At 46.5% G+C, this 26,844-nt stretch overlaps 1 protein-coding gene across 1 annotated transcript in view; it reads left to right on the top strand.

Annotated features, from left to right (window-relative positions):
* Nucleotides 1-26,844, top strand: part of NUP205 (nucleoporin 205) — a 1,887,652-nt gene that overhangs the window by 427,258 nt on the left and 1,433,550 nt on the right. The window contains exon 15 of the mRNA XM_069628771.1: nt 816-1,025. Within this exon, the coding sequence (XP_069484872.1) occupies nt 816-1,025 (210 nt within the window). The remainder of the gene's footprint in view (nt 1-815; nt 1,026-26,844) is intronic.

Genomic DNA, 26,844 nt, shown 5'->3' with positions numbered 1-26,844 from the left:
CAAGAGGCTGAAGCTGGTCGGTCTAAAGTTGTTTGTGATGGAAAGTAAAGGCAAACTAAACAAGTTGATGAGACTATGAATTTGAACGCCTAAAGAAATGTGAACTTGGGGAAGGGGACCCCGAGACCCTTTTATTGTAACTGTCTTGAACTTGGGGAAAGGAGCTAAAAGCAAGCCTGGAGCTGGAAGAAGCGCAGAACTTTAGTTTGAACACTTTTTGTTTGGTTGTTGATATCCCTACACATTGTTTAGCTTCAGTTGTGAGGGCAACTATAGGTTTTGGACGCAGACAGACTTTTAAGTTGAATTTATTGACTCAGACTATCCTTAGTTTATTTAGGTTGGGAAATCCCATTATAGTATAGGGCAAGTTAGGCATTACACCATCCTGACATTTAAGTTAATAAATTCTTTTATTTGTACTTTGATTCTGTTGTCTTTGTAATGCTTCATGATACCTTCACAAGTCCACCGTCCATACAGAGTCAAGCTCTTGTAATTCCAGTGGCTCTCGTTCACTTTTCCTCCTGTTTTTCCTGTCGTACCAGATAGTTATACCAGGGTCCAGTGCACCCATTTCTACACAGACCCTGAACAAAACCCACTTTTATGTAAAGTTTACTGCAAGAAGTGTTCCTAAAAATATCTAGGCATCTCCAGAGCAGACTTCTTTAGAGACTGCACCATGGAATGCCGTAAATGAAAGTAGCAAAAATTCATACAAAATGTAGTATGGCTTCCAAGCTTTCACAGATGAGGTTCTTGAAATGCATGGATAATTTAAAGGTGTGTCTGCTTTCTCTTTTTGTCTCAAGGTGGAACTGAACGAAATTGAGTCTCGTTGTGAAGAATACCCTCTGACCCGTGCCTTCTGCCGTCTCATCAGCAACCTGGTTGAGAGTTCTTTTCCTTGTAACCTGGGGGCAGGGCTCCGCCCCCCTGGCTTCGATCCCTATCTCCAGTTCTTGAGAGACTCTGTGTTTCTTCGCTTTCGTACTCGAGCATATAGGCGAGCAGCTGAGAAGGTAATTGCTTTTATTTTGGATTGCCTTTGTATTTATTTGAATTCATATAACACCTTTGCCAAAGCGCTGAACATACAATAGAACAAAATGGTACAAAATTATGCAGAAGCAAACACAATAAAAATCAATAGGTGAACATGGAACAGTTATTTGCTAGAAATAAGCGGAAGAAAACTGAAATTTAACGGGAGCAGAAGATGAGCCGGACAGCGAGAGGAGAATTCCAATACTCTGGAGCAAACCGTGATAATGGTAGGCTGCAGAGGGAAGTTTAGAAATAAATGGAAGATGCAAAGTTTGTTAGTGACCAGCACATGTATGAGAGTCGAGGGAGACCAGCGAGGAAAGTTAGGGAGGTGCAAGGCTATGAATACATGTTTCTGATGTTTGTTAATCTGCTTAGAATCACATGCTGTGCATAGTCGGACATCCAGTGGTCACTGCGGAGTATTGCATTTTGTTTTTCGTAGTCGAAAAGGGGACGTCGACAAGGCATGTCTGTAACACTATCCCTATAGTGACGTGCAGTGTACCCACAGCCCCTCACGCGTCGAGGTCCCTCAGATTGTTTTTTTCCACCCAGTTATTGGCCGCCTTTATGAGGAGCTCTTCGAGAGACATTGCGAAATAATTTCCTCGACCCTTGGTCGTTTATTATTATTAACTATCACATAGATCCCTCCCTCGACGTAGCTGCCAAGCTGTTCTCCGCCGAGCAAGATCTTCGACGGAGGGACGAGCGGAGGAGATCCTTCGGCGCTGCCAAACACTTGGCCTGGCCTCGCCGGCCTAACACAGTAGGGAGAGTGGGGTTGTTGGTCATTTCTTTGTTTCACTCTGAGAATGCCTTTCTCTTTCCCCTCCCTCTCTTTCGAGGTCGTAATCACATTTCAAGCCCTCAGCTATGGAGAGGACGCCCCTTAGGTTTTGCCTGCGTTGGAAGGGCAAGTTTACCTGGAAGGACGAGCATAAACGGTGTAACCGTTGCTTGCCCCTCGATCACAAAGAGGACGGCTGTGCGGCCTGTAAGTTACTTAAACCCAAAACTTTAAAGGACTGCAGGGTCAAAAGGTGGGCAGCCTATGCGATGCCTGTCTGACCCCTCGCCAGCTGCCGCCGCCGAATGTGATGACAGTGATTACACGGCCGCCGCAACGGAGGTTGTAGACCTCTCGAAGGAGCGTTCCCGCTCCTCGTCCGTCCCCGGCAAGCCCGGCTCACGCCCCGCTTATGGGGATGAACACCCCGGCGACAAGGACGAACACAGAAAAACACATAAGCACATACCCCCGGCATGCATTCGTCGAAGATGAAGGCAGCCATAGCGTCAACGGAGGCGTCGGGTCCACCGGCATCTTCTGCCGACCGTAAGGGTCGCAAGCCCTCTCCGTCACCACTTCCGCGACTGGGCTTTCTGTAAGTAAGTGCGCTAACCCCAAATCCTCAGACGACGCGCCTCGCAAGAGTGCGTACATTGCCAGTAAAGACTCGGCACTGCCTAGCGCGATGGCGAGCGATCCCTCGACGGAGAAGCTGATTGCCGAAAGCCTCGCGCGTATAGCTTCTAAAGACGGCCACAGACGGACGGCGTGTGACACGTCAAAAACCGCTCACAAGGCCAAAGAAACGCCGAGGACGCCGGAGGGTAGGCTGGGACAGCTCCCACCGTCGACAGAAGACCCTAGCCAGCGAGAAGGTTTCTCAGAAGGCGAAGGGACTCTATCTTCAACGCTATGGGACAGAACTAAGCAACTACAGGGAGAGGCAACTCCCTTTTCACTCCCAGACCGCTCTTGCCTACCTTACTGGACTGTAGAGAGGTTCCAGTCATGTATGGAAAAGCTAGACAGGTTCATGGCCATCCCAGAAAATAGGACACCCAAGAGGCTAAGGGAGGTACTCCAGGAGGGGCCATGGGCTAAATACCCAAAGCTCTTTAAACCCCTACAGGAAGACATGAACTCTTATGACCTCACTGAAGAGGACTCTCATTTCCAGGAAGAGGATGTTTGTGAATAATGAAGACCAACAAGAGGGAGAAGGTTTTCATGATGACACTTAACATAGGTGAGGAGGGCTACGAGGAGGACCCAGGTGAAGGTGGCTCACAGCCCTGGCAGTCGCCATCAGGGTCTACAGACCCCGACATTATAGACATTTCTTCTCCTCAGACCACACCGATCAGGAACCCATCTCCAGTAGACGATCAGCCCACCTTCAATGTGCTACTGAGGAAGGCAGCAGTGCATTTTGAAGTTGAAACTGGGGAGGTCACCCCAGATACTGATTTCGTGGAAAGGATTATTAAAGAAAAACCTCCCACTAGTCAAACTATTCCTATCCTCGCCTCGGTTAAGAGACGACTCACCCCATCGCTGTCCACCCCAGCGCTGGTAAGAGGGGTCAATCCAAGAATTGAGAAATTGTTCTCACCTTCTCAGTCAGACCCATTATATATCGGGGGTCACTCAGTCCCGGACTCCTTAGTGGTGACTAACACAAGGAAGAGGGCTGGGGTTCCACTGTCAACCAGCGAGGCCCCCCCCAGAAAAAGAAGGGAAAAAGCTTTATGCCTTGGGCAAAAGAATTTCCACCTCGGCAGCGTTTTCAATTAGGATTGCCAATAATAATACATTGTTGGCAAGCTATGCTGATGCTCAATGGGGAAAGCTTAAGCAGGACATTGAAGAAGCCCCCGAACCTCTAAGAACTCGCTTATTGGCTACAGTTGCAGAAGGAGCTCTGGTCAACCAGAGCATCATTAAGAACACTCTTGAAGCGGCAGAAACTGCTGGCCGTTCTTTGTTGCAGGGAATTCTGCAGAAGCGTCACGTCTGGCTTCGCAATTCCGGTTTCAAGGCAGAAACGCAGGCGTCACTCATTAATAAGCCAATAGAAGAGTCAAATCTCTTTGGAAGGGCAGTGGACGACGCACTGGAAAATGCGAAGAAAGAATTAGGCACCATAAAGACCTTAGACCAAATCTCAAAGCCTCCAAACTGGCGGGGATTTGGGAACAAGTGCTTTTTTCGTGGCCAACGCCAACAGCAGCAGCAGCAACAGCATTACACTGCGGGCAACTAGCCCTCTAATCAGGGTACCAGTAACCAGTATAACCAAAGAGGACAACGCCGTGGCAAGGGCAGAGGCCGGGGCTCCAGCCCCAGAGGCACCCTGGCAAGTAACACCAAATGACCCGAAGGTTCGGGTCCCCTCCCATGCGTCTCCAGTTGGGGGCCGGATAACATTGTTCCTATCAGCATGGGAGGGAATAACATCAGACCGGTGGGCATTGTCAGCCGTAGCCCACGGGTACTGTATAGAGTTCAATCGGTCCCCCAACTACAGACCTCCAAGGGGACAACGCCTGTCACCAGAACACCTCGTCATCCTAATGCAAGAAGTAGAACAGCTGCTACAGAAAGGAGCAATAGAGGTCGTGCCTCTATCTCAGGTAATGGAAGGTATTTATTTGTTGTACTTCCTTGTACCCAAAAAGGACCTAACCATGCACTGTGTACTAGATCTGCGCCCAGTGAACAAATTTGTAAAACCACAAAAATTTCGTATGGTAACATTACAGGAGGTAATTCCCCTGCTATCTCAGGGGGACTACATGACAACACTAGACATGGAAGATGCATACGTTCATATTTTGATGTTGCCAGCACACAGAAAATACTTCAGGCTCATGATAGAGGGCAAACACTATCAGTTCAGAGTGCTACCCTTCGGCATCGCGTTTGCACCGAGGGTATTCACGAAGGTACTGGCAGTGGCAGCGGCCCACCTGCGCAGGTTGTCCATACCGGTATACCCTTACCTCGACGATTGGCTCATAACAGGGGAGTCCTACGAGGAATGCTTCTCAAACACCCAGAAGACAGTAGACCTTTTGTTCCAACTCGGCTTCTCCATCAACGAGAAGTCCAGTTTAGACCCCAGCCAAATCAAACAATTCCTAGGGGCTCTAATTCGAACAAAGAACGGCCTTGCCTTCCCCTCCAACGAGAGGGTCCAAAATAAACCATTCGCCACCCCCGCAGTGGAAGCCACTCTAACCACAGACGCATCTCTCACAGGATGGGGGGCTCACCTATCCCATCAGACTGCTCACGGAGTCTGGACTCCGAGCGTAGCTTCCAAGCACATAAACTTATTAGAGCTACTTGCTCCCAGACACACCTACAAGGGAAGACAGTGATGGTCCTCACGGACAGCACCACAGCCATGTACTACCTCAACAAGCAAGGGGGCACTCACTCTCCAGGACTGTCCAAGCTATCCCAGAACATCTGGAAGTGGGCTCTCAGACACAACATGTTCCTATTGTCACAACATGTACCAGGGGAACTCAATCTGCTAGTAGACGAACTCAGCAGAGACTTCCCTCTGCCCTCAGAGTACGAATGGCGGTTACACGAAGACACACAATGGGGCTTCCCAGAAATAGACCTGTTTGCAACTCTGGAGAACTCACAATGCCTAGATTACGCCTCCAGATACCCACAGAACCGCTCCAAGGGGAACGGTCTCTGGATACCATGGTCAGGGAAATTTGTTTACGCTCCCCCCCCCCCCCCCCCCCGACTCCTCTGCTGAACAAGATAGTGCATAAGATGCACCAGGAACCAGTCACCATGATACTGATAGCCCCGATGTGGGCCCGCCAACAATGGTTTGCGCATCTGATGGAGATGTCCCTTTCCCCACCAGTGTAACTGCTTTGTTCGTACAACTTGCTGTCACAGGACAAGGGCAAGACGCTACACCCATGCCCACAGAACATGAACTTAGCAGCCTGGCTCCTGAGGTCATAGAATTTGGCCATTTACAACTCCCTCAGAGATGCATGGACATTCTCAGAGAAGCTAGAAAACCCAACACTCGCCACTGCTATTCTAGCAAGTGGAAGAGATTTGTCATCTGGTGTAGAGGTAAGAGCATCAACCCAGTCCACTGCTCTCCCACACAAATTGTCCTTTACCTGACCCATTTAGTGGACTCGGGTCTAGTGTTCAATTCTATTAAAGTCCATCTAGCGGCACTTTGCATACACCACCTCTCAATTTAAGGTGTCATGGTGGAAAGTCCCAGTTATCAAAGCCTTCATGGAGGGGGTAAAGGGAATACACCCTCCGATAGCAAACCCAGCTCCCGGCTGGGACCTTAATGTGGTACTTACAAGGCTCATGGGCTCACCCTTTGAACCCATGCACAAGGCAACTCTTAAGGACCTCACTCTTAAGACTGCTTTCCTAATAGCTATCACCTCCATTAGGAGAGTATGTGCACTACAGGCTCTTTCTATTCTAGACCCCTTCGTAACAGTTCACAAAGATAAGGTGGTTCTACGCACACACCCAAGGTTTGCACCGAAATTCATATCGAAATTCCATGTCAACCAGTCAATAGAACTGCCAACATTCTTTCAAAACCCTTCCAATTTGGGAGAAAGGAGCCTGCATACACTCGATGTGTGCAGAGCTGTCCTGTTTTATATGGAAAGAACTATGCCACTGAGAAAGACTAATCAGTTCTTTGTCTCTGTGGCAGCAGGAAGAGAAGGAGATGTAGTCTCAAAGACCACTATATCTAGATGGATTGTTCAATGCATCACTCGGTTTCTCTCTTGCTAAGAGTGAACTACCCTTCAAGCCAAGAGCACACTCTATTCGAGGCACTGGGGCATCCATTGCAAACGTTCCCCTTGAGTCCATTTGCAAAGCGGCAACCTGGAGTTCTGTACACACCTTTACAAAACACTACTGTCTAGATGCTCACTCTAGATCTGATTCCCAGGTGGGACAAGCAGTATTAAGACCTCTTTTCTCTACTGTTCCTTCTCACAACCCACCTCCAGCTCCGGGTACTGCTCGCTAGTCTATGCACAGCATGTGATTCTAAGCAGATTAACAAACATCAGAAGACAATGCATGACTTACCGTAAAAGCATTTCTGATGGTTGTATCTGCTTAGATTCAGATGCGCCCACCCTTCCTCCCCGCTCGGATGGAAGGAACATAGACATCTTTCTACATCTCTCTCTCTTCTGTACCCACTCACGTATAGAAGGCTCCCTCAGGGCAGAAAAAATACAAACACAGGGACCTCGACGCTTGAGGGGTTGTGGGTACACTGCACGTCACTATAGGGATAGTGTTACAGACACGCCTTCTGGACGTCCCCTTTTCGACTACGAAAAACAAAATGCAATACTCTGCAGTGACCACTGGATGTCGGACTATGCACAGCATGTGAATCTAAGCAGATACAACCATCAGAAATGCTTTTACGGTAAGTAATGCATTGTCATATTCAATACAAAGAAAGTGAGAAAGGAGACGAGTGTCAAAAGGCAAAAGAGAAATATAAAGATGCGTTATTGGCAGAGTGGTCAAGGAGAACCGATGAATAGTTTATTTAAAGACAGAGGAGAGAGAGGAGTAAAATGCGTATCCTGGAAACCAATCAAAAGAACAGAGCAGTAGTCAAGACAGTAGAAAATCGGAAGCTTAATGATGTGAAAAAAAGGAACGCACATGCACAACTTATATTCTAGAGGTGAAAACGGCAGGTGCGGGCAGTATTAGATATGCGATTAGAAAAGGAGAGTTAGGTCAAAGATCACTCCAAGTTTGCAAGCTGAAGCAGAATAAGAAACAAGCGAGGGCAGGAACAGGGAGAAATATTGTGGTGGTAAGAAACAAGAGGCCTTCAGTTTTGGTGGGGTTAAAGTGGAGGAAATGTGAATGCATCCATGATTGGACAGCAGAAAGACAAGCCAAAACGTAATCTGTGAGTCATCTGCATAGGAAAGGGCAGAGAGATTAAAAGAAGATATGAGAGCAGAAAGAGGAATGGTTTATAGAGATAAAAGGAGCAGGCCAAGAAATGATCCTTGGGGTACACCATATTGACAAGCCCAAGAAACTGAGTATGTGCAATTAGAAAGATAAGAACTAAACCACTGGAGTACAGAACCAGATGGACCATGAGACGAGAGTAGGGGGGGTTGATCAACAGTATAATAAGCAGCAGATACAACTCAAGGCCAGTTTGCCATGAAGAGCTGAAAGTAGTTTGAAACATGGAGAAGCGCTGTATCAGATGAATGAGATGGGAGAAAGCCAGATTGTATTGGAGGGAGTAGAGCGTGAATGTTTAGTTAAGAAGATACTTTAGAGTAAGCCATGGGTTTGAGTAATTTGGAAAGAAAGGAAGAAGAGAGATGGGGTTGGAATTAGGTGGCTGTGAGGGGTCCAGAGATGCGTTTTTTTTTTTTTAAAAATTTTTTAGAATGCGGATACCAATTGCATGTTTAAAGCAGGAGGGTGCTTGAGCAGAAGATGGAGAAAGATTGAAAAGACAGGTTAAGTAAGGAATGAGGCTAGGGTAAATGCAAGAGATCAATGAAGAGGGAATAGGATCAAGAGGAGAAAGCAGTAGGATGTCTCAGGAAAGGAAGGAAGATGTTTCGAATGGATTGTGTCCTCCCACGTATTCCTTATTTTATGATATTTCCAAATCCAGCTTAAGCTGCCTCAGAATTTTTTCCAGCAGAGGTCACTGTGTATCGAGGTCTCTCGACTCCATGTCCCTCGGAGGCCTCCGCCTCGACGTCCTCTATGGTATAAAGTGCAAACAGCAACCTTTGATTTCAGTTCAGTTTTTCTGTGAAACCTATTGCTTCGGATACGGTGTGCTTCAGTTCCCTATCGAGCATCGTCGAGTAAAGTCTTAAAAATGGCATCATCGTCGGTGTCTTCGACTCTGAGATCAGGGTTTAAGAAGTGCCAGGATCGTGGGGCGAATTTGTCCCTTATGGACCCTCATTGGGTGTCCTGTGGTGCCTCGGTTCCTTTCATGCTACCTTCGTCTGTAAGGCCTTCCTATTGATGACGGCAAAAGCCCTGAAAGAGCGCAGAGGAAAATTAGCAGCAGGTAGGTCAAAATCCCTTTTGACGACCCCGTCGGAAAGACAGTCATCGGACGAGTTGAGAAATATTTCTCCTAGTCTTAAAAAGACAGAGAATCGAGATCACACAGTGGTTCTCACCACTCGCCATCTTTGCGATGTTCGAAGAAAAGGCACCATATGTGTCTGTGTTTGTTGAGTTCTTCCCCAGAAGGGGTAAAATGTCTGACGAAATTAGCCTCTCCAGCTGAGTGGGAGACGTTCAGAGTTAAAATGATGCATGTATTCGAGAATGAAGCATTGACCGCCTCGAAGACTTATAAAAGCTGTGCCCAGGTCGAAAAACTCAACAAGAAAAAAAGATAGAGGCAAGACCTGTGCATCCTCGTGCCTGGAAGGCAAGTAAAAATCTCCTCGAGAGCGTTCGAAGGATCCCTTGAGTCGAGACAAATCTTTCTTGAGGAAGAAGTCATCGATGCCATCAGCACCAAAAGACTCCTCGTGGGACCATGACGGGTCCTAAACGCCGAAAGCGTCGAAGAACTCGACTGTGTCAAAATATTTCCGTGCACCATCGATGCCATCAAGGATTACAGAAAGTGTTTACACCAATACCAAAAGGGGATTCTTTTTTTTTTTTGTCTTCAATTTATGAGGAAGCAGAACATTCTTCTGATTCACAACCTTTTTGTCTTCAGTATGTAACACCTGGGGTACCTGAACCCTTGATCTCAGAGGAATCAAGGTTAAAAAATGTACAGGAGTCCCTGCAAAATGCAAGCAGATTAGATACGTCCCCTTAAATACAGTTTGGGAGACCTGACCCAACTGATCATGCTTAAGGGTCTTAATGACAATGTCCAGAGTAGTGGAATATATGGGGTGGAAAATACCTGCACCAATAAATGAACAAGATAATTTTACTGACATCCTGTTCAGGACCCCAGGAACATCCTATTCTTCGTTTTCATGTGGTATTGCAAAAGAGTAAATACGAATTGGGAAAAGCCAGAATTAATTATGGCAGTGAATAAGAAACTGACATTCAAATGCAGGGCGTCCTGTAGTGACCCCAGTTACCTGACGAAGCATCCCACTCCTGAAAGTTTGGTTTTACAAGCTGGCACATCCACCGCAAAACAAAACGCATACCCGACTATTCCCCCAGTCTGAGATGATGAGCGTTACGACGCTTTGGCCAAGAATGTTTTCTCTGCAGGAAGTATGGCCCAAAGTCGGCGAATGTTATGTGCATGTTGGTCAGATTCACTCATACTATTTGGGAATGTGAAGCAATGGCGGCTGATCATATCCCCAAAGGGAAGGAAAGAGACTGATTATTAAATCTAGTCAAGGATGGGAAGGGCACTATGTGCGAATCCCTCCAGACAGGTCTCAACACTGCTGACAGTATCAGCAGGTCTATGGCGGCTAGTACAGTAATGCGCAGATTTGCCTGGTGAAGAAACTCCGGTTTTGTTCTAGATATGCAATCCAGACTGCTTAACATGCCCTTTGTTGGCACACATTTGGTTGGTAGCAAGGCTGACGAGAGCCTGGAGAAACTGCAGACCTCAAAGCAGCAGCAAAATCCCTTGGTGCTGCTATTTGACACAAAACCGCTCCACCGGCACACCTTGGATGGGTAGGTCATGGAAGGGGGAGAGGACTGTCCACTCAAAGAGGCCAGAAAAATATTTCCCCCGTGGTGGACGGGGCAGAGGTACTAGGATTGTCCAGGCAGTGGCTGCTTTACCATCAGCCACTGCTCCAGCAGCCACAAAACATCTCTGAGGTCTTAGTTCCCAAGACCCTAGTGGGGGGGGTCAGACTTTTCACTGCATCTGAAAGAATGGTGAGGCATTACTTCAGATGCATGGGCATTGGAAATAGTTGCCAAGGGTTACTGCCTTCCCTTTCTAAAAAGCCTCAGTCATCCACCGGTGAACAGCTCTTTCAAAGTTCCAGATCCACTCCTCATGCAAGAAATCTTGACCCTGCTAGAGAAAGATGCTATAGAACCAGTAACTAAAGTGGAGAGGATTAAGAGTTGGTACCCGCCATACTTCCTAAATCCAAAAAGGACAGAGGATTCAGACCCATTTTGGACTTTAGAGACTTAAACAAATTCCTCATGAAGAACAAGTTCAAAATGGTTACTGTTACTCAGATCCGTTTTGTAGGTTACACGGGCCACAAGTTGGGTATGTCAATTTCGAAACAAACTTTGTCAAGATGGATCATTTTAGGAATATCTGAAGGCTGCAAATTAGCACGAAAGGATCCCCTTGAGGGTCTTGGAGCTCATTCAACCAGGGGCATGGATACCGCCTCTGCATTACAGAGGGGTGTCCCAATTAAAGATATTAATTGGGACACCCCTTTCGACTGGATGTTCCTCTCACACATTCCTCATTGCCCCTCCCAGCCTGACCCGCAGTAGAATTTTCCATGTGATTGCAGTCTTCGCTCTTTCAGGAGGAGTAACTGTCGGGTGTAGGATATCCTATACATGCTTTGAAAACAGAACTGAAGCCACCGGTTGCAGCACATGCTTTATACCATCAATGACATCGAGACGAAGGCCTCCGAGGGACATTGAGTCGGCCGACATCGACATGCAGCACCCTCTACTGGAAACAATGTATGAAACAGCAGAAACTGGATATGGAAATATCATAAAATGAGGAATAAGTGGGAGGAACATCCAGTCGAAAGAACGTTACCATGGGTATGTAACTTGTTCATCTAAGTCAGTAAGGGGGAAAAAAAGAGGACAGTGAAGAGTGTGGGTGAAGCCTAAGTAAGGAAAGATGGGGAGTAAGTGCAGGATAATGAGGAGCAAAGAGACCTTAGAAGTAAAATAGGTTGCAAAATTCGTGGAAAAGAGGGGATAGTAGGGATGGGTAAGGGAGATGGTGTGATCAGATGTTATTGAGAAGTTGGAAGAGACTGCGATGGTAGCAAGAGAGGGTGAGAGTGGAGGAGTAAGGTTTTTTATCATTAAACAATAGAATGGCATAGGAAGAATGAAGAGAAGAGATTGCTGCAAGGTGAAAAGAAGGCTTAGACTTTGTCCAATGATGTTCAGCTTTCCAGTGAGAGGATATAAGATTAGGAAGAGAAGGTGGAGGGCCAGGGTTGAGGTTGTGCAGGTGTGTGAAAAGGGCTAGACTGAGCGAATGTGTTGAGGGTAATAAGACTAGTATGAAGAGAGCTAGCTGCTTGATGAGTGGACAAGTGACATGCTTTGAATAAGCTGTGCTCTAAATTGTTTCTTCATGTTTCTGTAGCTGAAAAATATTTAATAGATCTTGTGATAAGTCGGGCAAACCCCCCTTTGCTATATCTAAATTACTGATGCTTATGAATCTCCTTAGAATCACATGCTGTGCATAGAGACGGACATCTAGTGGTAATCGCAGAGTATTGCATTTTGTCTTTCGAGGATAGAAAGGGGTCCTCGACATGGGCATGCTTATAGCACTATCCCTAAAGTGACGTGTAGTTTACCCAAAATCCTTCACGTGTCGAGGTCTCTCGGAATGTTTTCTTTCCGCCCAGCTAGCTGGTTGGCTTATGCAGAGCTCGTAATTGCTAAATTTTCAGTTTCATTGTCCACGACCGTTGGTTGTTCAATATTCATCAACTCTTCATCGACGACTACTCCTGAACAAACGCCGAAGACAGCTGCAGATTTCGGTGGCTGGTGCTTTCGGTCGATGTTGTTGACCGTGTTGCTTTGGCCCTCCGGCCAGGCCTAAATGGTAGGGAGAGTGGGGCCCGGTGTTCTGTTTCTTTTGTAGAATGCATTTCCTTCTCCCCTCTCTTTTCCCTTCTTGTTACGCTATCGCTTCTAACGTGAACTATAACAGGACTTCTTTTAAATGTTGCCCTTCTTGCAACGGCAAATATCCTTGGAAAGACACACACACACTGGAGGTGCAATAAGTGTCTACCTCGAGATAACCATGAACAGTCCTGCAAGGCCTGCCGGCTTTTATGTCCAAAGATGATTAAAGCGGTGGGTGCCCTGCGCCATGCAGAAGGCCGAAGGTAGCTCCCACGTTGGCGCAGGCGTCTCGAGTGACGAGGATGTAAGCAACAGCCATGGCACTGATGCAGAGGCCATTGACCTCTTTGCAGAGCAGGCAAGTTCATTTAGAGAGGTCCATGTCTGACCCCGGCCGGCAGGGAGGCAACCGGTTCTGCTATGGGGAGACAACACCCCTGCGACACGGACACACACACACACACAACACCCCAAGCTGCCTCGACGGACTCGTCTGGAAGGCCAAAGACGCCAACACCGAAACTTTAAACGGAACCCACTGATTCCCCATGATCGGCCGCACTCCGTCTATATGGCATGCGTCCGGGCATACAAGTCAAAACGGCGTCCGCACCAAACATCATAAGAATGCAGAGACGCCTCATAAGTGCGCGTCGGTGTCAAAGGTTCTGGCGCCGCTGAAAACTGCGTCAAAGCCGTTAGGCCAGTCGAAATCACTTCCAGATATGCAAGAGTCTCGCGAACATCATCTCGGCTGCAAATAGGCCAAAGGACACGTCAAAAAACACGTTGAGACAGATGGCCGAGAAGAATATTCAGATGGGTCCCAGCCCCTATCTAAAATATTGGCAGACAAATCTCGACCGCCTAGAGACCCAAGTCCTCAAGAAGCGCCCTTTCCAGACCCCTCTGGTTCATCTCTATGGACCAGAGATAGGTGTGAGGGATACATGAACAAACTTTCCAAGTTTGTAGATTTTTCAGAAAGATGTAGCTCCCCAAAGAGACCAAGAAAAGAGGACTCTTAACCTACTGTGTCAAAAGTGTAGAGGACTTCCTGTTGGTTCCCTCATGATGAGGTGTTTGAATTAACTGAACCAGAGGATATCCATCGGGACCCCTATGATTAGGGAGAGAATCCCTTTGATGAGACAATAGACCAGTCTCCAGAATGGGGTGAACAACTGGTAGGCATGGCACCATGGCTTTCACCGTCCACTACCCCAGAGCCTGCCTATCTATCTCTCTATCTCTCTATCTCCTCAGAAATGTGCTAATTCCTCTCCATAGAGACCCCCAGCACTTTTGCTGGACTCTAGGACTTTTTAATTTTTAACCTGGAGAGAGTGGCCTTCCCCCCAGCCCCCCCTACCCAAATCCCCTCTCATGCATTTTACTGTGATTTAAACTCTCTTTGGTTTTTTGGAGTCTGACAAACTCCATAGGCACCATCTTTTTGCATTGTGACACATAGCATCTTCAGTGCAGTGGCACAGGGAAGTCTTTCAGAGTTCCCCAAAGTTTATGGATAAACTACTGTTTACAAGAGCAGTAAAGTGAAAATGACTTTACTTACAATTGTAACTTTCTAGACCCAGCACACACTATCTTACAATAGGGTGCTGGAGGGGTTACTTAGTATCCGCTTTGTCTACTTTCTCATGTAACATTTTTATGTTACCCTTTGTACAATTAATGGCCGGTGGCAGTGGTTTACTTTTAATTATCATTGGGAGTTTTTACCGCAGGCTGCGTTCGGGCCATTTTGTCAAAATGGCCCTGGTCGTCTTTTTTCACCATTTCTTGTTGGAAAGGTCCTTCTTGAGATTTACTCTGAGTGCCAAACCAGGTTTGGCTTCAGGGTGTCTGGCGGGGGCAGGAAGCGAGGGAGGTGCCTGAAACTCCCTGTGCTTAGTCTCCTAGGAGACAGGTACGTTCTTTTAGGTGATTGGCCGGCTGGCTGGCTGTCCGGCAAGGAAAGCTACTCTGCTGGGTGACTGACAGCTAGGCTGGAATGAATGGGAGAAAACTGCATAAAAGGCAAGGCTTTTTGGCTTTGGAAGGCAGAGTCGACCATTGGACGAAGGAATCCAAAGAACTTGAAGAAGACACCTGCTGCAACTCCTGGACCGTTGGTTTGGCCGGTGAAGCCCTGCTGCTGTGCTGAAACTCCAATTTTGTTTCGACCAGAGAAGCCCTGCAAGGACAACTTATCCCCTTGAGTTGGTGGGACCAGTCAACTCCAAAGTAAGCCACCTGGACATCGTCTTGGAGCTGGTTGAAATTCCACTGCAGTTGCTGCTGGAACCAAATAGCCAGGGAGAGGAACACCAGATTGTGTGTGTTGCTTTTAAGTTGTCCAAGAGCTCCAGGAAGATGCTCCGGACTCCCAGGAAGCAGTACTGACAGAGCCTGTGCCACCTCAACAGAGTGCTGGACCCCAGGTGCAAGGGAAGCCCATCTTGACAGCCAAGAGTCTGCGATGTTGCTATTTGCTTAGACCCGAAGAGCTGAAACTGCGAAGTGCCACTGAATAGAAGTTGGTCCTTTTCTGTTGCTGACCGTCCTGTTGCAGTGCAGGAGTCCTCCAGACGTCCTCCCTCTTGTCCCCACGACGGAGGCCCAGGAACGCCAGGAGCTGCACAGGAACAGAAGCCATCTGATGCACTTTTATTCAACCTAAATGTACTGTACAGTCTAAGAGAACTTAGGTCTTGTTGTGTAACTGCACTTGTTCTCTGTTGGTGAGACTTGTTGTGGTTACTCTGTATAGTTGCTGACAGCTTCTTTACTTCACAAGCCTAAACCGCCTGTGACCCTGCTTTGATTTCTTCTTTTCTACAAACACTGTGCAAGACTTTTACTTAGCTGCAAGAAGTGTTTCAGCTCACCGAGACTTATGCCCAATTGACTTTGGCCTGGCCTGGCTCCCTGGATGACTCTTCTTCCCTCTGACATTGTGTTTTGTCATCCTTCCAGGAAGGGGTTACCTAACGTTGCATGGGGGGTTACCAAAAGTACTTACCTGCTTCAGAATATTTGTGTGATCTCTTGTTTTGTTCTAATAACCTTTTTCTTTTACAAAATCTTAAATCTGATTCTAAATGTAAACAGTGGTATATTAATTTCCACAGTGTCCTAGTTATTAAAGTCACCTTCGAGTTTAGGAAGTGTGTGTGCCGTCCCAAAAGGGTACTTACTGATTTAGAAATATTAAGAGTGTGCATTTTGGAGTGTATTTGTGTGTTACTATTATATTGCCCCCTTATGAAGAAGGCTTACTTTAACTGACTGTTAAATAAGTTAATAATTGTTTGATCAAGAAACGTTGTGTGTAAGAGTTTATTTGAATATTTGCCACTGTGAATCTCTGTTACACCCCTACAGCTCACAATGACCCCCCCCCCCCCCTGATTTAAGTCTGGCTGCTCAACACACTACGAATCTGTGTACTACAAACTTATACCAAAGGTTGGGTTCCTATTGCTAGGAGGTCAGGGTTGTTGTAGTGCACCCAAGGGGTACTGCATACAATCTTGCCTAACATCTATTAAGGTAGATTTTTATATTTCATGTTACCATTTTCGGCGGCCATGCTCGACGCAACCTGTAGCATCTCGACAGTGAATTCGCGGCACTTAGGGGTTCTGGAGCATCGCCGATGGACATCAACTCTTCAGTCTTTGTCCTTCACAATCGAGAGGGTGGAGGGGATGGGGGGGGACGGTTAACACATTTTAGGAGTATGTCTACACACATTTTCCACATAACACATATCGTCTCACTGTCCTCCAGCTCTAGTCATGGGGAAGACTCATTTTAAATTGTGCCCTTCCTGTAACTGTTCATTTCCCTGGAAGGATACACACAATGTGTTTAACCAGTGTCTTCCAAGAGACCACCAGGAGGACAAATGTCAAGTGTGTAAGCTTCTCAACCCGTACATGCTTAAGGATCGGTGATGGAAGTACTTGGCGGAATACCCCAGCGTTTCAGAGGAATCCGAGGCAGAGCACTTCAGTCCTGGCTCCATTAGCAACACCATGGAGACATCTGATAGGGAAACAGAGTATTCCAGAGAGCCTCTCTCCAGCTCTGAATGGCAGACATTCCTCTCTGTTATAGAGGTTTACCCTTATGACAAAAGCAAATATATAAAGCACACGTGGGGGTTTTAGCACAGTGCTTAGTGCTTCAACACCAAGTAAGCAAAAGCAAACTGTTTCACACAAACAGAAACCCACTACACCGACTCCACATGTTATAACGCCCTTTTGAAAAGTGTCAAAACGTCCCGGGAACACGTCCCCTCAGCAAGCGGTTTCGGCGGCTACTAAAACCTCTGCGCCAAGTGGATCCAGCTCAACCACACACAAGCCGAGCAAAGCTAGTTCTGCATCGAAAATAGCCCCACAGACACCAAAGCAAACGCTGCATGCACTCAAACAAACTGTTTCGACAATTGTAGAGACACTGAGGTCAGGGTACACATAGGGCACCTCCCCTTTAGTGGATACACTAAAGAAAAAATACACCGGCCCAAGGAAGTCAGGAAGAAGGTTTTTCCAGTCCAGGAGACCCCAGGGGTGCTTGGACTATAGATAGGTTTGAGAATACACCAAACAAAAAGGCTTCTTTCATAGAATTTTTAGAAAAACACCATATTATAGGTAAATATGTAGTTCAGGTTCCATTGATGATGATCTTCTAAAGGTGGCTGCTGATTATTTTAAGATTGACATGTATGAGTCTGAGGAGGACACAGACTTTGATATTCTCTACGAAAAGAAACAGAAGGGCAGTATATCCCATCATTGTAATGAGTTAAAACAAGATTATTACTGTCACTTTCAATTACAGTCCTGAACCAGGTCTGGCAAGGCTTGTACAGGAAAGCGTTTTAAGACTGCGCCTACAAACACTTTTTGTCAAGCGTCCTCTAAAACCAGATTCTCTGGTGGTTTCGAATACCCACAAGAGGGCTTGGACTCGTTTAGCCACTACTGATGCTCTCCCAGATAAAGACAGAACATATACGCACTAGGGAAGAAAGTAGCTACGTCGGCTGCTTTCCAAATGTGCAATGAAAATAATTCTACTCTCATGGCCAGTTTGAATTGAACTCAATGGGACCATATAGAGGACCTAGTTAGCGAGCGGCGTCCATGAGCTTCTCAAGTCTAAAATACTGCAAAACATCTGAAGGCGAGCAAACAGCTAACACCATTATAATAAATGTGCTTGATGCTGTGGATATAGCTGGTAAGATAGTGGCAGCGGGTGCACTAGTAAAAAGACCTGTGGCTTAGTAATTCCGGTTTTAGACCAGAAACGCAGGCCACGTTTTTTAACATGACAGTGGAAGATAATGTCCTGTTTGGTAAGGCGGTAGATGTTGCTCTTGAAATTGCAAAGAAAGAACACAAGACACTTCAGACCCTGGGACAGATTGCAAATAAATCTGATCAACAAATTGGTAAATATGCCAACCGCCATACTTTTTGTGGTCCAGGCTACACAAGATCCCAGTCATGCTATACCGCAGGAGCAGGCTCCTGCTCGTGGTATAATAATCGTCGACAATTATCTGCATCAGAATAGTCTTTCCCAAGACAATTCAGAAGGGGGTGTGAAGAGTCGGGAATTAAACTCGGACACAAGTTTGCTATGTTTTTGGTTAAAGACTTTCATTGAAAATAAAAGGGTTAGGGAAAGGCCTCTCTGACCCTGGTCTAAAAGGAATTTCCTTACCTAAACAAAAACTAAGGCTCTGTCTGTGTCAGGATGTCAAAATCAAAACTGTCCTTGTGTCCAAGTTCTGTTTTGACCCTCGCACTATAAACTAAACTATAATGTGAAAAGGGATGGTATCTTTAACCTTTGATGCTCTTTTTTTAAAAAAAGTGTTCATAAAAGAAGAATAAAGAGTTCCAACAGAAAGGTTCTCCAAGGATTAAGCATCATTGTTCCAGAGGGTGATTCCCTTCCCCTGAATTTCTCTTTAACACAAAGGTTCCTTGTGTCTTTCTTGGCCCACAAGAATGCGGTCATACACAGAGCTGTTTATCTTTATAATTCTATGTCTTTTCGGTGTCTTTGTATCTTTTTCTGTCAGGATTTTACTCCTAGTCTTCCAATCGGCACAGTAATTATATTTCTTCTCAGGACTTCTTGTATTCACACTGTGATGAATCTGTGATGATTCCCCCCAGAAAACCTGGCCTGGACCCTTCTCATGTGGCCAGGGAAAGGACTCTTTCTGAGCCCGACCCTGGTGGTGGTGGTCTGCGGGAGGACCACATGAGGGGGGGGGGGGTAGCAGGTCAGGAGGAATAGGGGAAAACTCTGTGGCCAGCTTCCTTTGCGACCCCAATCTTCTAATGGCTTATTGCAAAACAGTAGAAGGTAGAAAAACAAATGTTTACATTAGGGACTTCAAGTCCTGTAATCCCCAAAGTTCTGGAACGGATAAGGGGGCTAAAGAGGAACAAGGCTACATAGTGCAGCTTGTTAGTGAGAATGACGCAGACCTGAGGGAGACTGGGAGGCTTAAAATACCCCCTCAGGTGCAGCCCATTAGTGAGCAGGGAGAGCAGTGTGAGCAGTGTAAGCCACAGAAGCAGAAACCAGAGGACGGAGAAGACGCCAGGACCTCTGTTGAGCAGAGAGCAGTAGCCAGTCGTGAGAGGGTCTTTGCCTCCAGAAGCCTTAATTCCAGAGGCCACACAGCAGCAGGAAGCTTGAGAGAGGGAAGCTTGGCCTCTGAAGACCTGTTTTGCAGAGGCTGCACAACAGGAAGCAAAAGTGTTGAAAGCTTTCTTCTCCAGGAGGCTGTCTCAGGAGACCGGCCAACAGCAGAGCGCCTCCGGAACAAGGGAAGCTCTGTGTACATGAGGCGTGGGCGGCAGAGGACCACAATTTGCAGAGTGCTGGGTTGCAAGGAGCCGCTGAAGTACCTGTGAGCAGCGAGGGAATCAGATGCACACGCATCAAAAGGGGACAATACTATTAAAACCGCAACCACAAACATTACCCAAACCAAAAGCAAAGCAATTTAAAACCAACAGATATTGCCACAGTCAGGCGGGGACTAATGAACGTTCCAAAGGTTGCAAAGCTTATAACCCATATTTGAAGTGCATAACAAAAGCTGGTATAAACCCACATTGCCAAAGCCAAGGAAGAAGCAGAATAAAGCCATATCTCTGTCAGTATTTGGTTAACAAAGCAGTGGGGAAACAAGAGTAGCAAGAAGGCTGCCCTTCTGGACAAGGTTGTTCAGAAGGAGAGGAGCATAACTTGCATAGATTTTGTAAAGTACAAAAGAGTACCAAAGAACACCAATGTGAATCTTGCCTTTACAGAAGAGATGCTTAAAACATGATATTGTTAAGTAATGAACATCGCCAAGCTCTTGTAAGCTGACCTTAACCACAAAGGCACTTGTTGTTTGTAAATGATTGTTCGGGCAGGGGAGTATACTAGAACAGCAAACTTTGAAATAGGCCTGGCATTTGAAGTTAATGAAGTGCTGTGAAGTGGGGCTGGTACATTTCCTGACAAACTTTCATTGCTGAAGCAAAACCTGTATATATAATCTGCTGCAGATGTGTTGTCTACCCTTAGAAATCATAGGGTGTTGCAAGAACATCCTGACAAAGACAATTTGTTACTACAGATGAGCTAAGGAAATATTTGTTGTTTACATGAAGATTACTTTCAATCTTACTATTACAAGATGAAGAAGAATAACTTTTTGTTGAACCACCGGAGTGTTGAAACTTTTAGTTGTCAAATTGAAGTAACCAAGAACTGTTTTGGAACCTAGTTAAAAAACAGGATTTCCTTATTTGGTTTTGGAACTGTGGAGCAGAATCCTGCTTGAATCTAGGGAAGGGGAATTACTGCAGATGATAAGGAGAGACTGTTGTCATATTGTGAACTTAAAGGTTATAATTTTGTTGCCTTTGAACTGCCATACTTGACCATATTGAGTTAGTATATGTATACGTGTGAGGGACAGATATCCTTTGTTGGAGAGTTTCCTTTAGTTTATTTTAGGCAGGGAAATCCTCTTCAGGGTAGGGGTACTGATGCGTGTATCTAACACTTTGATTTAATAAAATGGTATCTTTTGAAAAACCTTCACAAAGTTGTCCATCACATTTCTGACCCCTCACAACACCCTTGCAATTACCTGGTATGTGCTCTTGCTAGGGTTTCTTGTTCTCGTGCATTTGTAATTGCCTGGTATACTCTCCTGCCAGGACATCTGTGTTCACTCAGTATTTCTATCCACTTCCCCAGTTGTACATTGTAAGGAAGGCATGGTATCAAACAGTAAGACAGACACAAGTGACCGCAGTTCAAGGGTGTTTATTGAACTTCAATAGGGTTTGAAAAATGCCTATCTAATCCTAAATCTAAAGATGGGAGCAAGCTACGACCATCAAATAATAATTACACAGTCCTAGTCTAGTCTGTCAAAATAAAAGGGCCTATACTAAACAAACTATTGCCAATCCTTCTAAATACAAATAGTGTGGGGAACAATGTTATGCAAAAAGAAGTTTTCAAGAAATTATGTCAGGATGTTCAAGCCGTTGGCTTCCCTTACCCACGTTATCAGCATTGTGCAAGGCGGCACACTGGAGCTCAGCACAGTCTTTGGCTTCTCTAGCACGAGGATGCAGTTCAGATCTCAGTATTGGGGCCTTCTATGTCAAAATCTCTTTGCCATTCAAAGTCTCTTACTTCAGAGGGCCTGATGCGACAAACATTCAAAAGTTGCTTTCTCCTCATGATTCTCAACTCACCCCAGTGCCCCCTCTGCTGGGGTCAGATGCACTTTAACACAAAGCTTTCACTTGATCTCCCTGTCGGGCTCGGACCAAATCCATGCACTTTTCCCTTCATCGAAATCAAAAGACTTTTGACTGTGTGCTGGGTTTGACTTGCCCGTCGCAGGACCACTTCGATTCACATGTATTTGTTCTCTCTCAATTGATCTCCCTCCACTGGGCTTGGACCAACTTTATCTACTTTTATCACTTCTTAGCTGGCTATCTTACAGAGACCTTCGATTGAGCACCCAAGCAGTGCCGGACCACTCGGTCAAAGGTATTGTAGTTTGCTTTAAAGATAATTCGTTTAGTAGTTTAACTTAATTTGCGTCCCTTATCGCACGCATTTTAACAATGTTCATTCCAGTGTTCCCTATACACTGTTGCTGCTTGCAACCTTGGCTTCAACACAGATCAGTCTTGTATCGTTCTCTCCAACTCACTGGCTGTGTTGCTTTCACTGAAGCGGCTTTGTTCTTGGAGCCAGGAACAGTACCACAGTGGCTAGAGATTCTCCCCGCCTTGATTACTGACGCGGGAGGGCCCTCGGTAGCACCGACACACAATGCAGGATTCTTCAGCTTGGTTTTCCTGGTCTTGTGCTTTCTCTCTCTCTCGTGAAAGTAATGGTTCCTTGTCAAAATATCAAGGCAACTTTCCTCCTTGCAACCCCTTTCTGTTTTGCCGTTTTCTCCTTGTTAAACTGCCACCTTGGAACTGCTGTTTCCTCGCGTGCTTTGCCTTGCTCAGTGTGTGCTCTCATGCTCCACCTTTTATCTGTGTTGTGTGGGGGGAGGGGGAAGGAGGGTAGGGGAGCAGGGCAGGGGAGGGGGGGCAGGGGCAGGGGGAGGGCGAGGGCAATGGAAGTCGGGTGTGAGTGATTGTCACCAATTAACTGACCTCGCCTGACCTTAGCATTGGGTGATGTCAGGTACATGGTTCAGGGGTTAGTCTGTTTTCCCTTAGAGTGGGTTGTCAGTAAGAAAGTGTTGTAAAGCAGGTGGGGTGGTGGGGGAGTAGAGTTCCTCAATACCCTACCGGTAGGGGCGCTTTAATACCCAGAGTTTTCTAAGCGCGGACACAGGGATCGAACCTGTTCCATGTCGTCTTGTTTCCAAGGCGAGCACGTAGCCCCTGAGTTATCAACCTGAGACAAGGAGGGGGATACCGTGTCTCACCGCCTGGTGTCCCACTCCCTAAAGACCCCTCACTGAGGTGATCCTCCCACACTGGTACACCCCCAGGAACTGGATCCAAAAGCGATGGCCATTTCCTGGCCACCTAGATGACAGATCTCTGTGGACTGTTGGGTGAGACACCTTCTGGTTTCTCACAACAGTTACTTGGATAATATATCGTCTTGATATAATATTCGATGTCCAATTTGTATTTGCATTCCATGCATTCACATACTGGTAAGGGCCCTGATTGTAATTGACTTCCCCTTTTTGCAATTAGTCTCTTTGCTTTCTCTCTTCAGTTCTGTTTACTATTATTCGTATTTGTTGCGGTCTCTGATACACCCCGGTGTCCCCACTATCCCCGTGTTGACTTACCGACTCTTGTTGGCATTCTTAGGCTCATTCATGGTCAATCGGTACACCACCTGCTTTTCCCTTCATTCTTCTGTCTCCCGTGGCTTCTCTTCAGCATGCCCATTTTGCTTCAGGCTATGATATACAAGGTGCTGCAGTCTGCAAATGCCCAGGAGTCTGTCAGCTCCTGGCATTTCTGAAGCACGTCCTGTTCTTGCATTGACTCCTTTCTTTCTGGATTGTGAGCTGCCCTACTCCACCACACGTGTCTGTGCCTTTCAGAGAGGTGAAACGTTCACTCGCCAACAGCAGCCTCTAACCCTCTGTTTCCGTTCTTTAAATTTCCTGGGCACAGGTGTTTACTGTTAAACGGATTTGGAGCATCCAGAGACACAGAAATTGCTCTCCTGAACACCCGTGAAGAATTGCTTGAAAATCTTGACTCTAGTTCTCTCGCTGTTCTCCTTGACCTCTCTTCTGCCTTCGACACTGTTAACCACTCCATCCTCAAAAAGTGGCTCCATGATACACTTCGTATCTCAGGCCGGGCAATGGAGTGGTTGGCCTAATTCCTCACAGACCGCCCCTCCCGGGAGACCCTTTGCTCTTTCTCCCCCTCCACTTCTACATGTGGTGTCCCCCACGGCTCTATCCTCTCGCCTTTGTTTTTCAACATCTACCTTGCTCCTCTTGCTCACCTAATCTCCTCCTTCTCACCTCATTTCCAGTGTTATGCAGATGACTCCCAACTCTTCCTCAAACTCCCTTCTTCCTCTCTTCGCACCTCCTCTATCATCCCTGACTGCCTATGCACCATCCAGTCTTGGTGTTCCTCCAACGATCTGTCTCAATGGTAGCAATACTGAGATCCTTCCTATCGAGACACATGTCCCTTGCTTCCCCCTACACTCTGGACCCTTCTATGGGCTCTCCTCCCCCTTCTTCCTCTGAAGCTAAAAATTGTGTGGTCCTCTTTGACTTCTCTCTTTCCTACACTCCTCATATCGTGGACCTTGCCAAAAAGGCCCACTTTCAACTCCACCTCCTTAAAGGCTTTCTCCCTTTATTTACCCTCCCCCAGAAGCTCAATGTTTCTTGGGCTCTGGTCCTCTCCAGGCTGGACTACTGGAACAGCCTCTTCGAAGGGATTGTCCTCCGACGTATTCCACATCTATGACCGTTGTGTCCCACAGCTGTGCACTGCGCAATTTATGCTTGGCCTCAAACCCAGGGACCGTATCTCGCCAGCCCTAAAATCCCTCCACTGGCTTCCGATTGCTGCAAGAATCAAGTTCAAATCTCTCAGCATCATCCACAAGGCTGTCTGGGTCTTGGGGCCGTGCTATCTGCAACTCGCTCCCACTAAATACTCTCCTGCTCGTCAAACGCTTCTCCAAGCGGAGAGCGGGTTGCAGATCTCTCTTCTCAGCTGGCTCCCTCTCGAACCAGAACTCTTCAAGTTCTACAAGCTTATCAAGACTCTTCTCCTTCCCTCTCTCCCTTTCCGTGCCAACTCCCCTCAGTAGCTGAGATTAGCAGCCAGATATCATCTGAGTCCTACTGGTTTCTGGCCTTGTGCCCAATCACCACCAGCATCAGCCCCTCTTTGCAGTTGCCTTCCGGCCCTCACCAGCCTGTGGTGCAGTCCCAGGCCTGCACTTATTGGTTTGGCGGCTGGCATCCACACAGGCTGTCTCACCGCCTTGCACTTACCTATTGTCCCGCAATAGGCCCTTTGGCACTTCCCTACTTGGTGGGACCTGATTGCACTAACCCCCCATGCTCCTTTTTTTTCTTCTTCCTCCTCCTCTGCTCTTGTGCGTTCTGAATGTCACAAGGCCTAGTAGGACCATTATTGTCTTGTTCTATTTCATTGTCATTTACTGTATTGTCATGATTGTTCGCTTGTCGCCTTGTGGCGCTTTGAAACAACTATTCTAGTTGTATAAATGCCTTATAAATGACCAATAAATAAACTAGCGCGCTTGCTGGGCTTGTTGCTTCTTTCGCTCTGCACCACTCTTTCCCTCTTCCTCGTCCCAGTATTCGAGCGATTCTTTGAAAAGAAGTCCATTGTTGATGGTTGGTTTACAAATCTTGAATTACCACTTTCAACAGTTCTAAATGGTAAATCAGTTCTGGATGATGGAAAAATGGAACTGGAGAAGCCAGTCTTGTCATTTCTACTAGGTGGAATAAAGTTGGAAGTTTGGTCTCTGTGATTTGGAGAAAGGGTTACCCTATTCTTCCTAGCTCAAGGTGTAGCTGTATAAGAGTAGGCAATGATGGTATTGGATATGAGCATATTATTCTCAAGGGCAAATGGGGGATACCATGTCTCATCCAATGAAGCCATGACACCTCCCTGGTGGTTGTCTCCTCTCATGTGATCCTCCCTCATATAGCTACGCCCAGGGTCCGGATCGGGTAGCTGCTGCCGTCCCCTGGCCACATGGGAGGTTGTCACCCCTGGGAGATAAGCGAGGACTCCATCAGATTTATCACAGTGGTATAGCAGAGGTAGAGGCCAAACAACTAGATGTTAAGCTCATGCCTGAAAACAATGACTCCCTGCTTGCGGTGCCCTGCCATATCACCCCAGTAGGGTTCGCCTTCCACTGTTCACCCACGTGTATGAGGGGATCAAGTCAACAAGTGGGTGTTGTCAACTGAAAAGAATACTATTAGAACACCAATGTATTCTGCAGGCAGAGGTAGAAGAACCTCTACAGAAGAGCCATAGAACTTCTTCCACCATCAAAGATAGTTATTGTTTCTGTGTACTTCCTTGTTCCAAAGAAATACCAAACAAAACGCTCAGTACTGAGACCAGCAAGCACATATGTCAAACCTTAAAAGTGCAGGATGACAATATTGCAGAAAGCCATCCCTTTGCTCAAAAAGGAGACTACATGACAACACTGGATATGAAAGATGCATACTTTCATATTTCAATGCAGCCAGCACATTGAAAATAACAAAAGTAGGCTCAGTGCACTACCAATTTAGGGTACTTCCATTCAGAATCGTGTCAGCCACCCCTGAGTAGTCACAAAGGTTCTAGCAGTAGCAGCAGCACACTTATGCAGAAAGAGTGCCCGAGAGTACCTTTATCTGAACTACTGGCTAAAAACAGGGGAAACAACTCAAATGTGTCTGCAAAATATACACAAGTCAATACATCTTTTGCATCAACTATGCTTCTTGATCAGCGAAAAGTTGAGCTTGACTCCCAGTCGGGAAAAACAGTTCCTAAGGGCTATAATTCACACAGAAGACTCATTAGCCTTCCCCTCCAATGAGAGTATACAAAACATATTAAAGGAAATCGCCTTGTTATACTGTCAATTGACAGATGTCAGGAAAGTAATGCACCTCCTCGGCATCATGGCCTCATGCATATTTATTGTGCCACGTACAAGGCTCAGATGCGTTCTGAGCAAGAATAGTTAGCGAAGTAGTGGGCGCAGGCCCAAGCCAATTGGGACGATCTAGTAGGGATTTCGCAACCAGTGGTATTGGTGCTTCAGTGGTGGACAAAGGAGAACTGGTTAAAGACAAAACCCTTTGTCAGCCCGTCAACACACTTCAAAATGACAACAGATGCATCCCATTCAGGTTGGGAAGCCCATTGCCTCCACCATAACAGCGTATAGCAGGTGGACACGGACAGTAGCCAAGAATCCCATCAGTTTCTTAGAATGGCTCCAGCCTACAGAGCACTGCACGC

Source organism: Ambystoma mexicanum, chromosome 12 (genome assembly GCF_040938575.1).
Source record: "Ambystoma mexicanum isolate Mex_15411 chromosome 12, UKY_AmexF1_1, whole genome shotgun sequence".
In the NCBI taxonomy this organism is placed as follows: Eukaryota; Metazoa; Chordata; class Amphibia; order Caudata; family Ambystomatidae; genus Ambystoma; species Ambystoma mexicanum.
The sequence above is the reverse complement of the archived record's forward strand: the minus strand, read 5'-3'. Positions and strand labels throughout refer to the sequence as shown.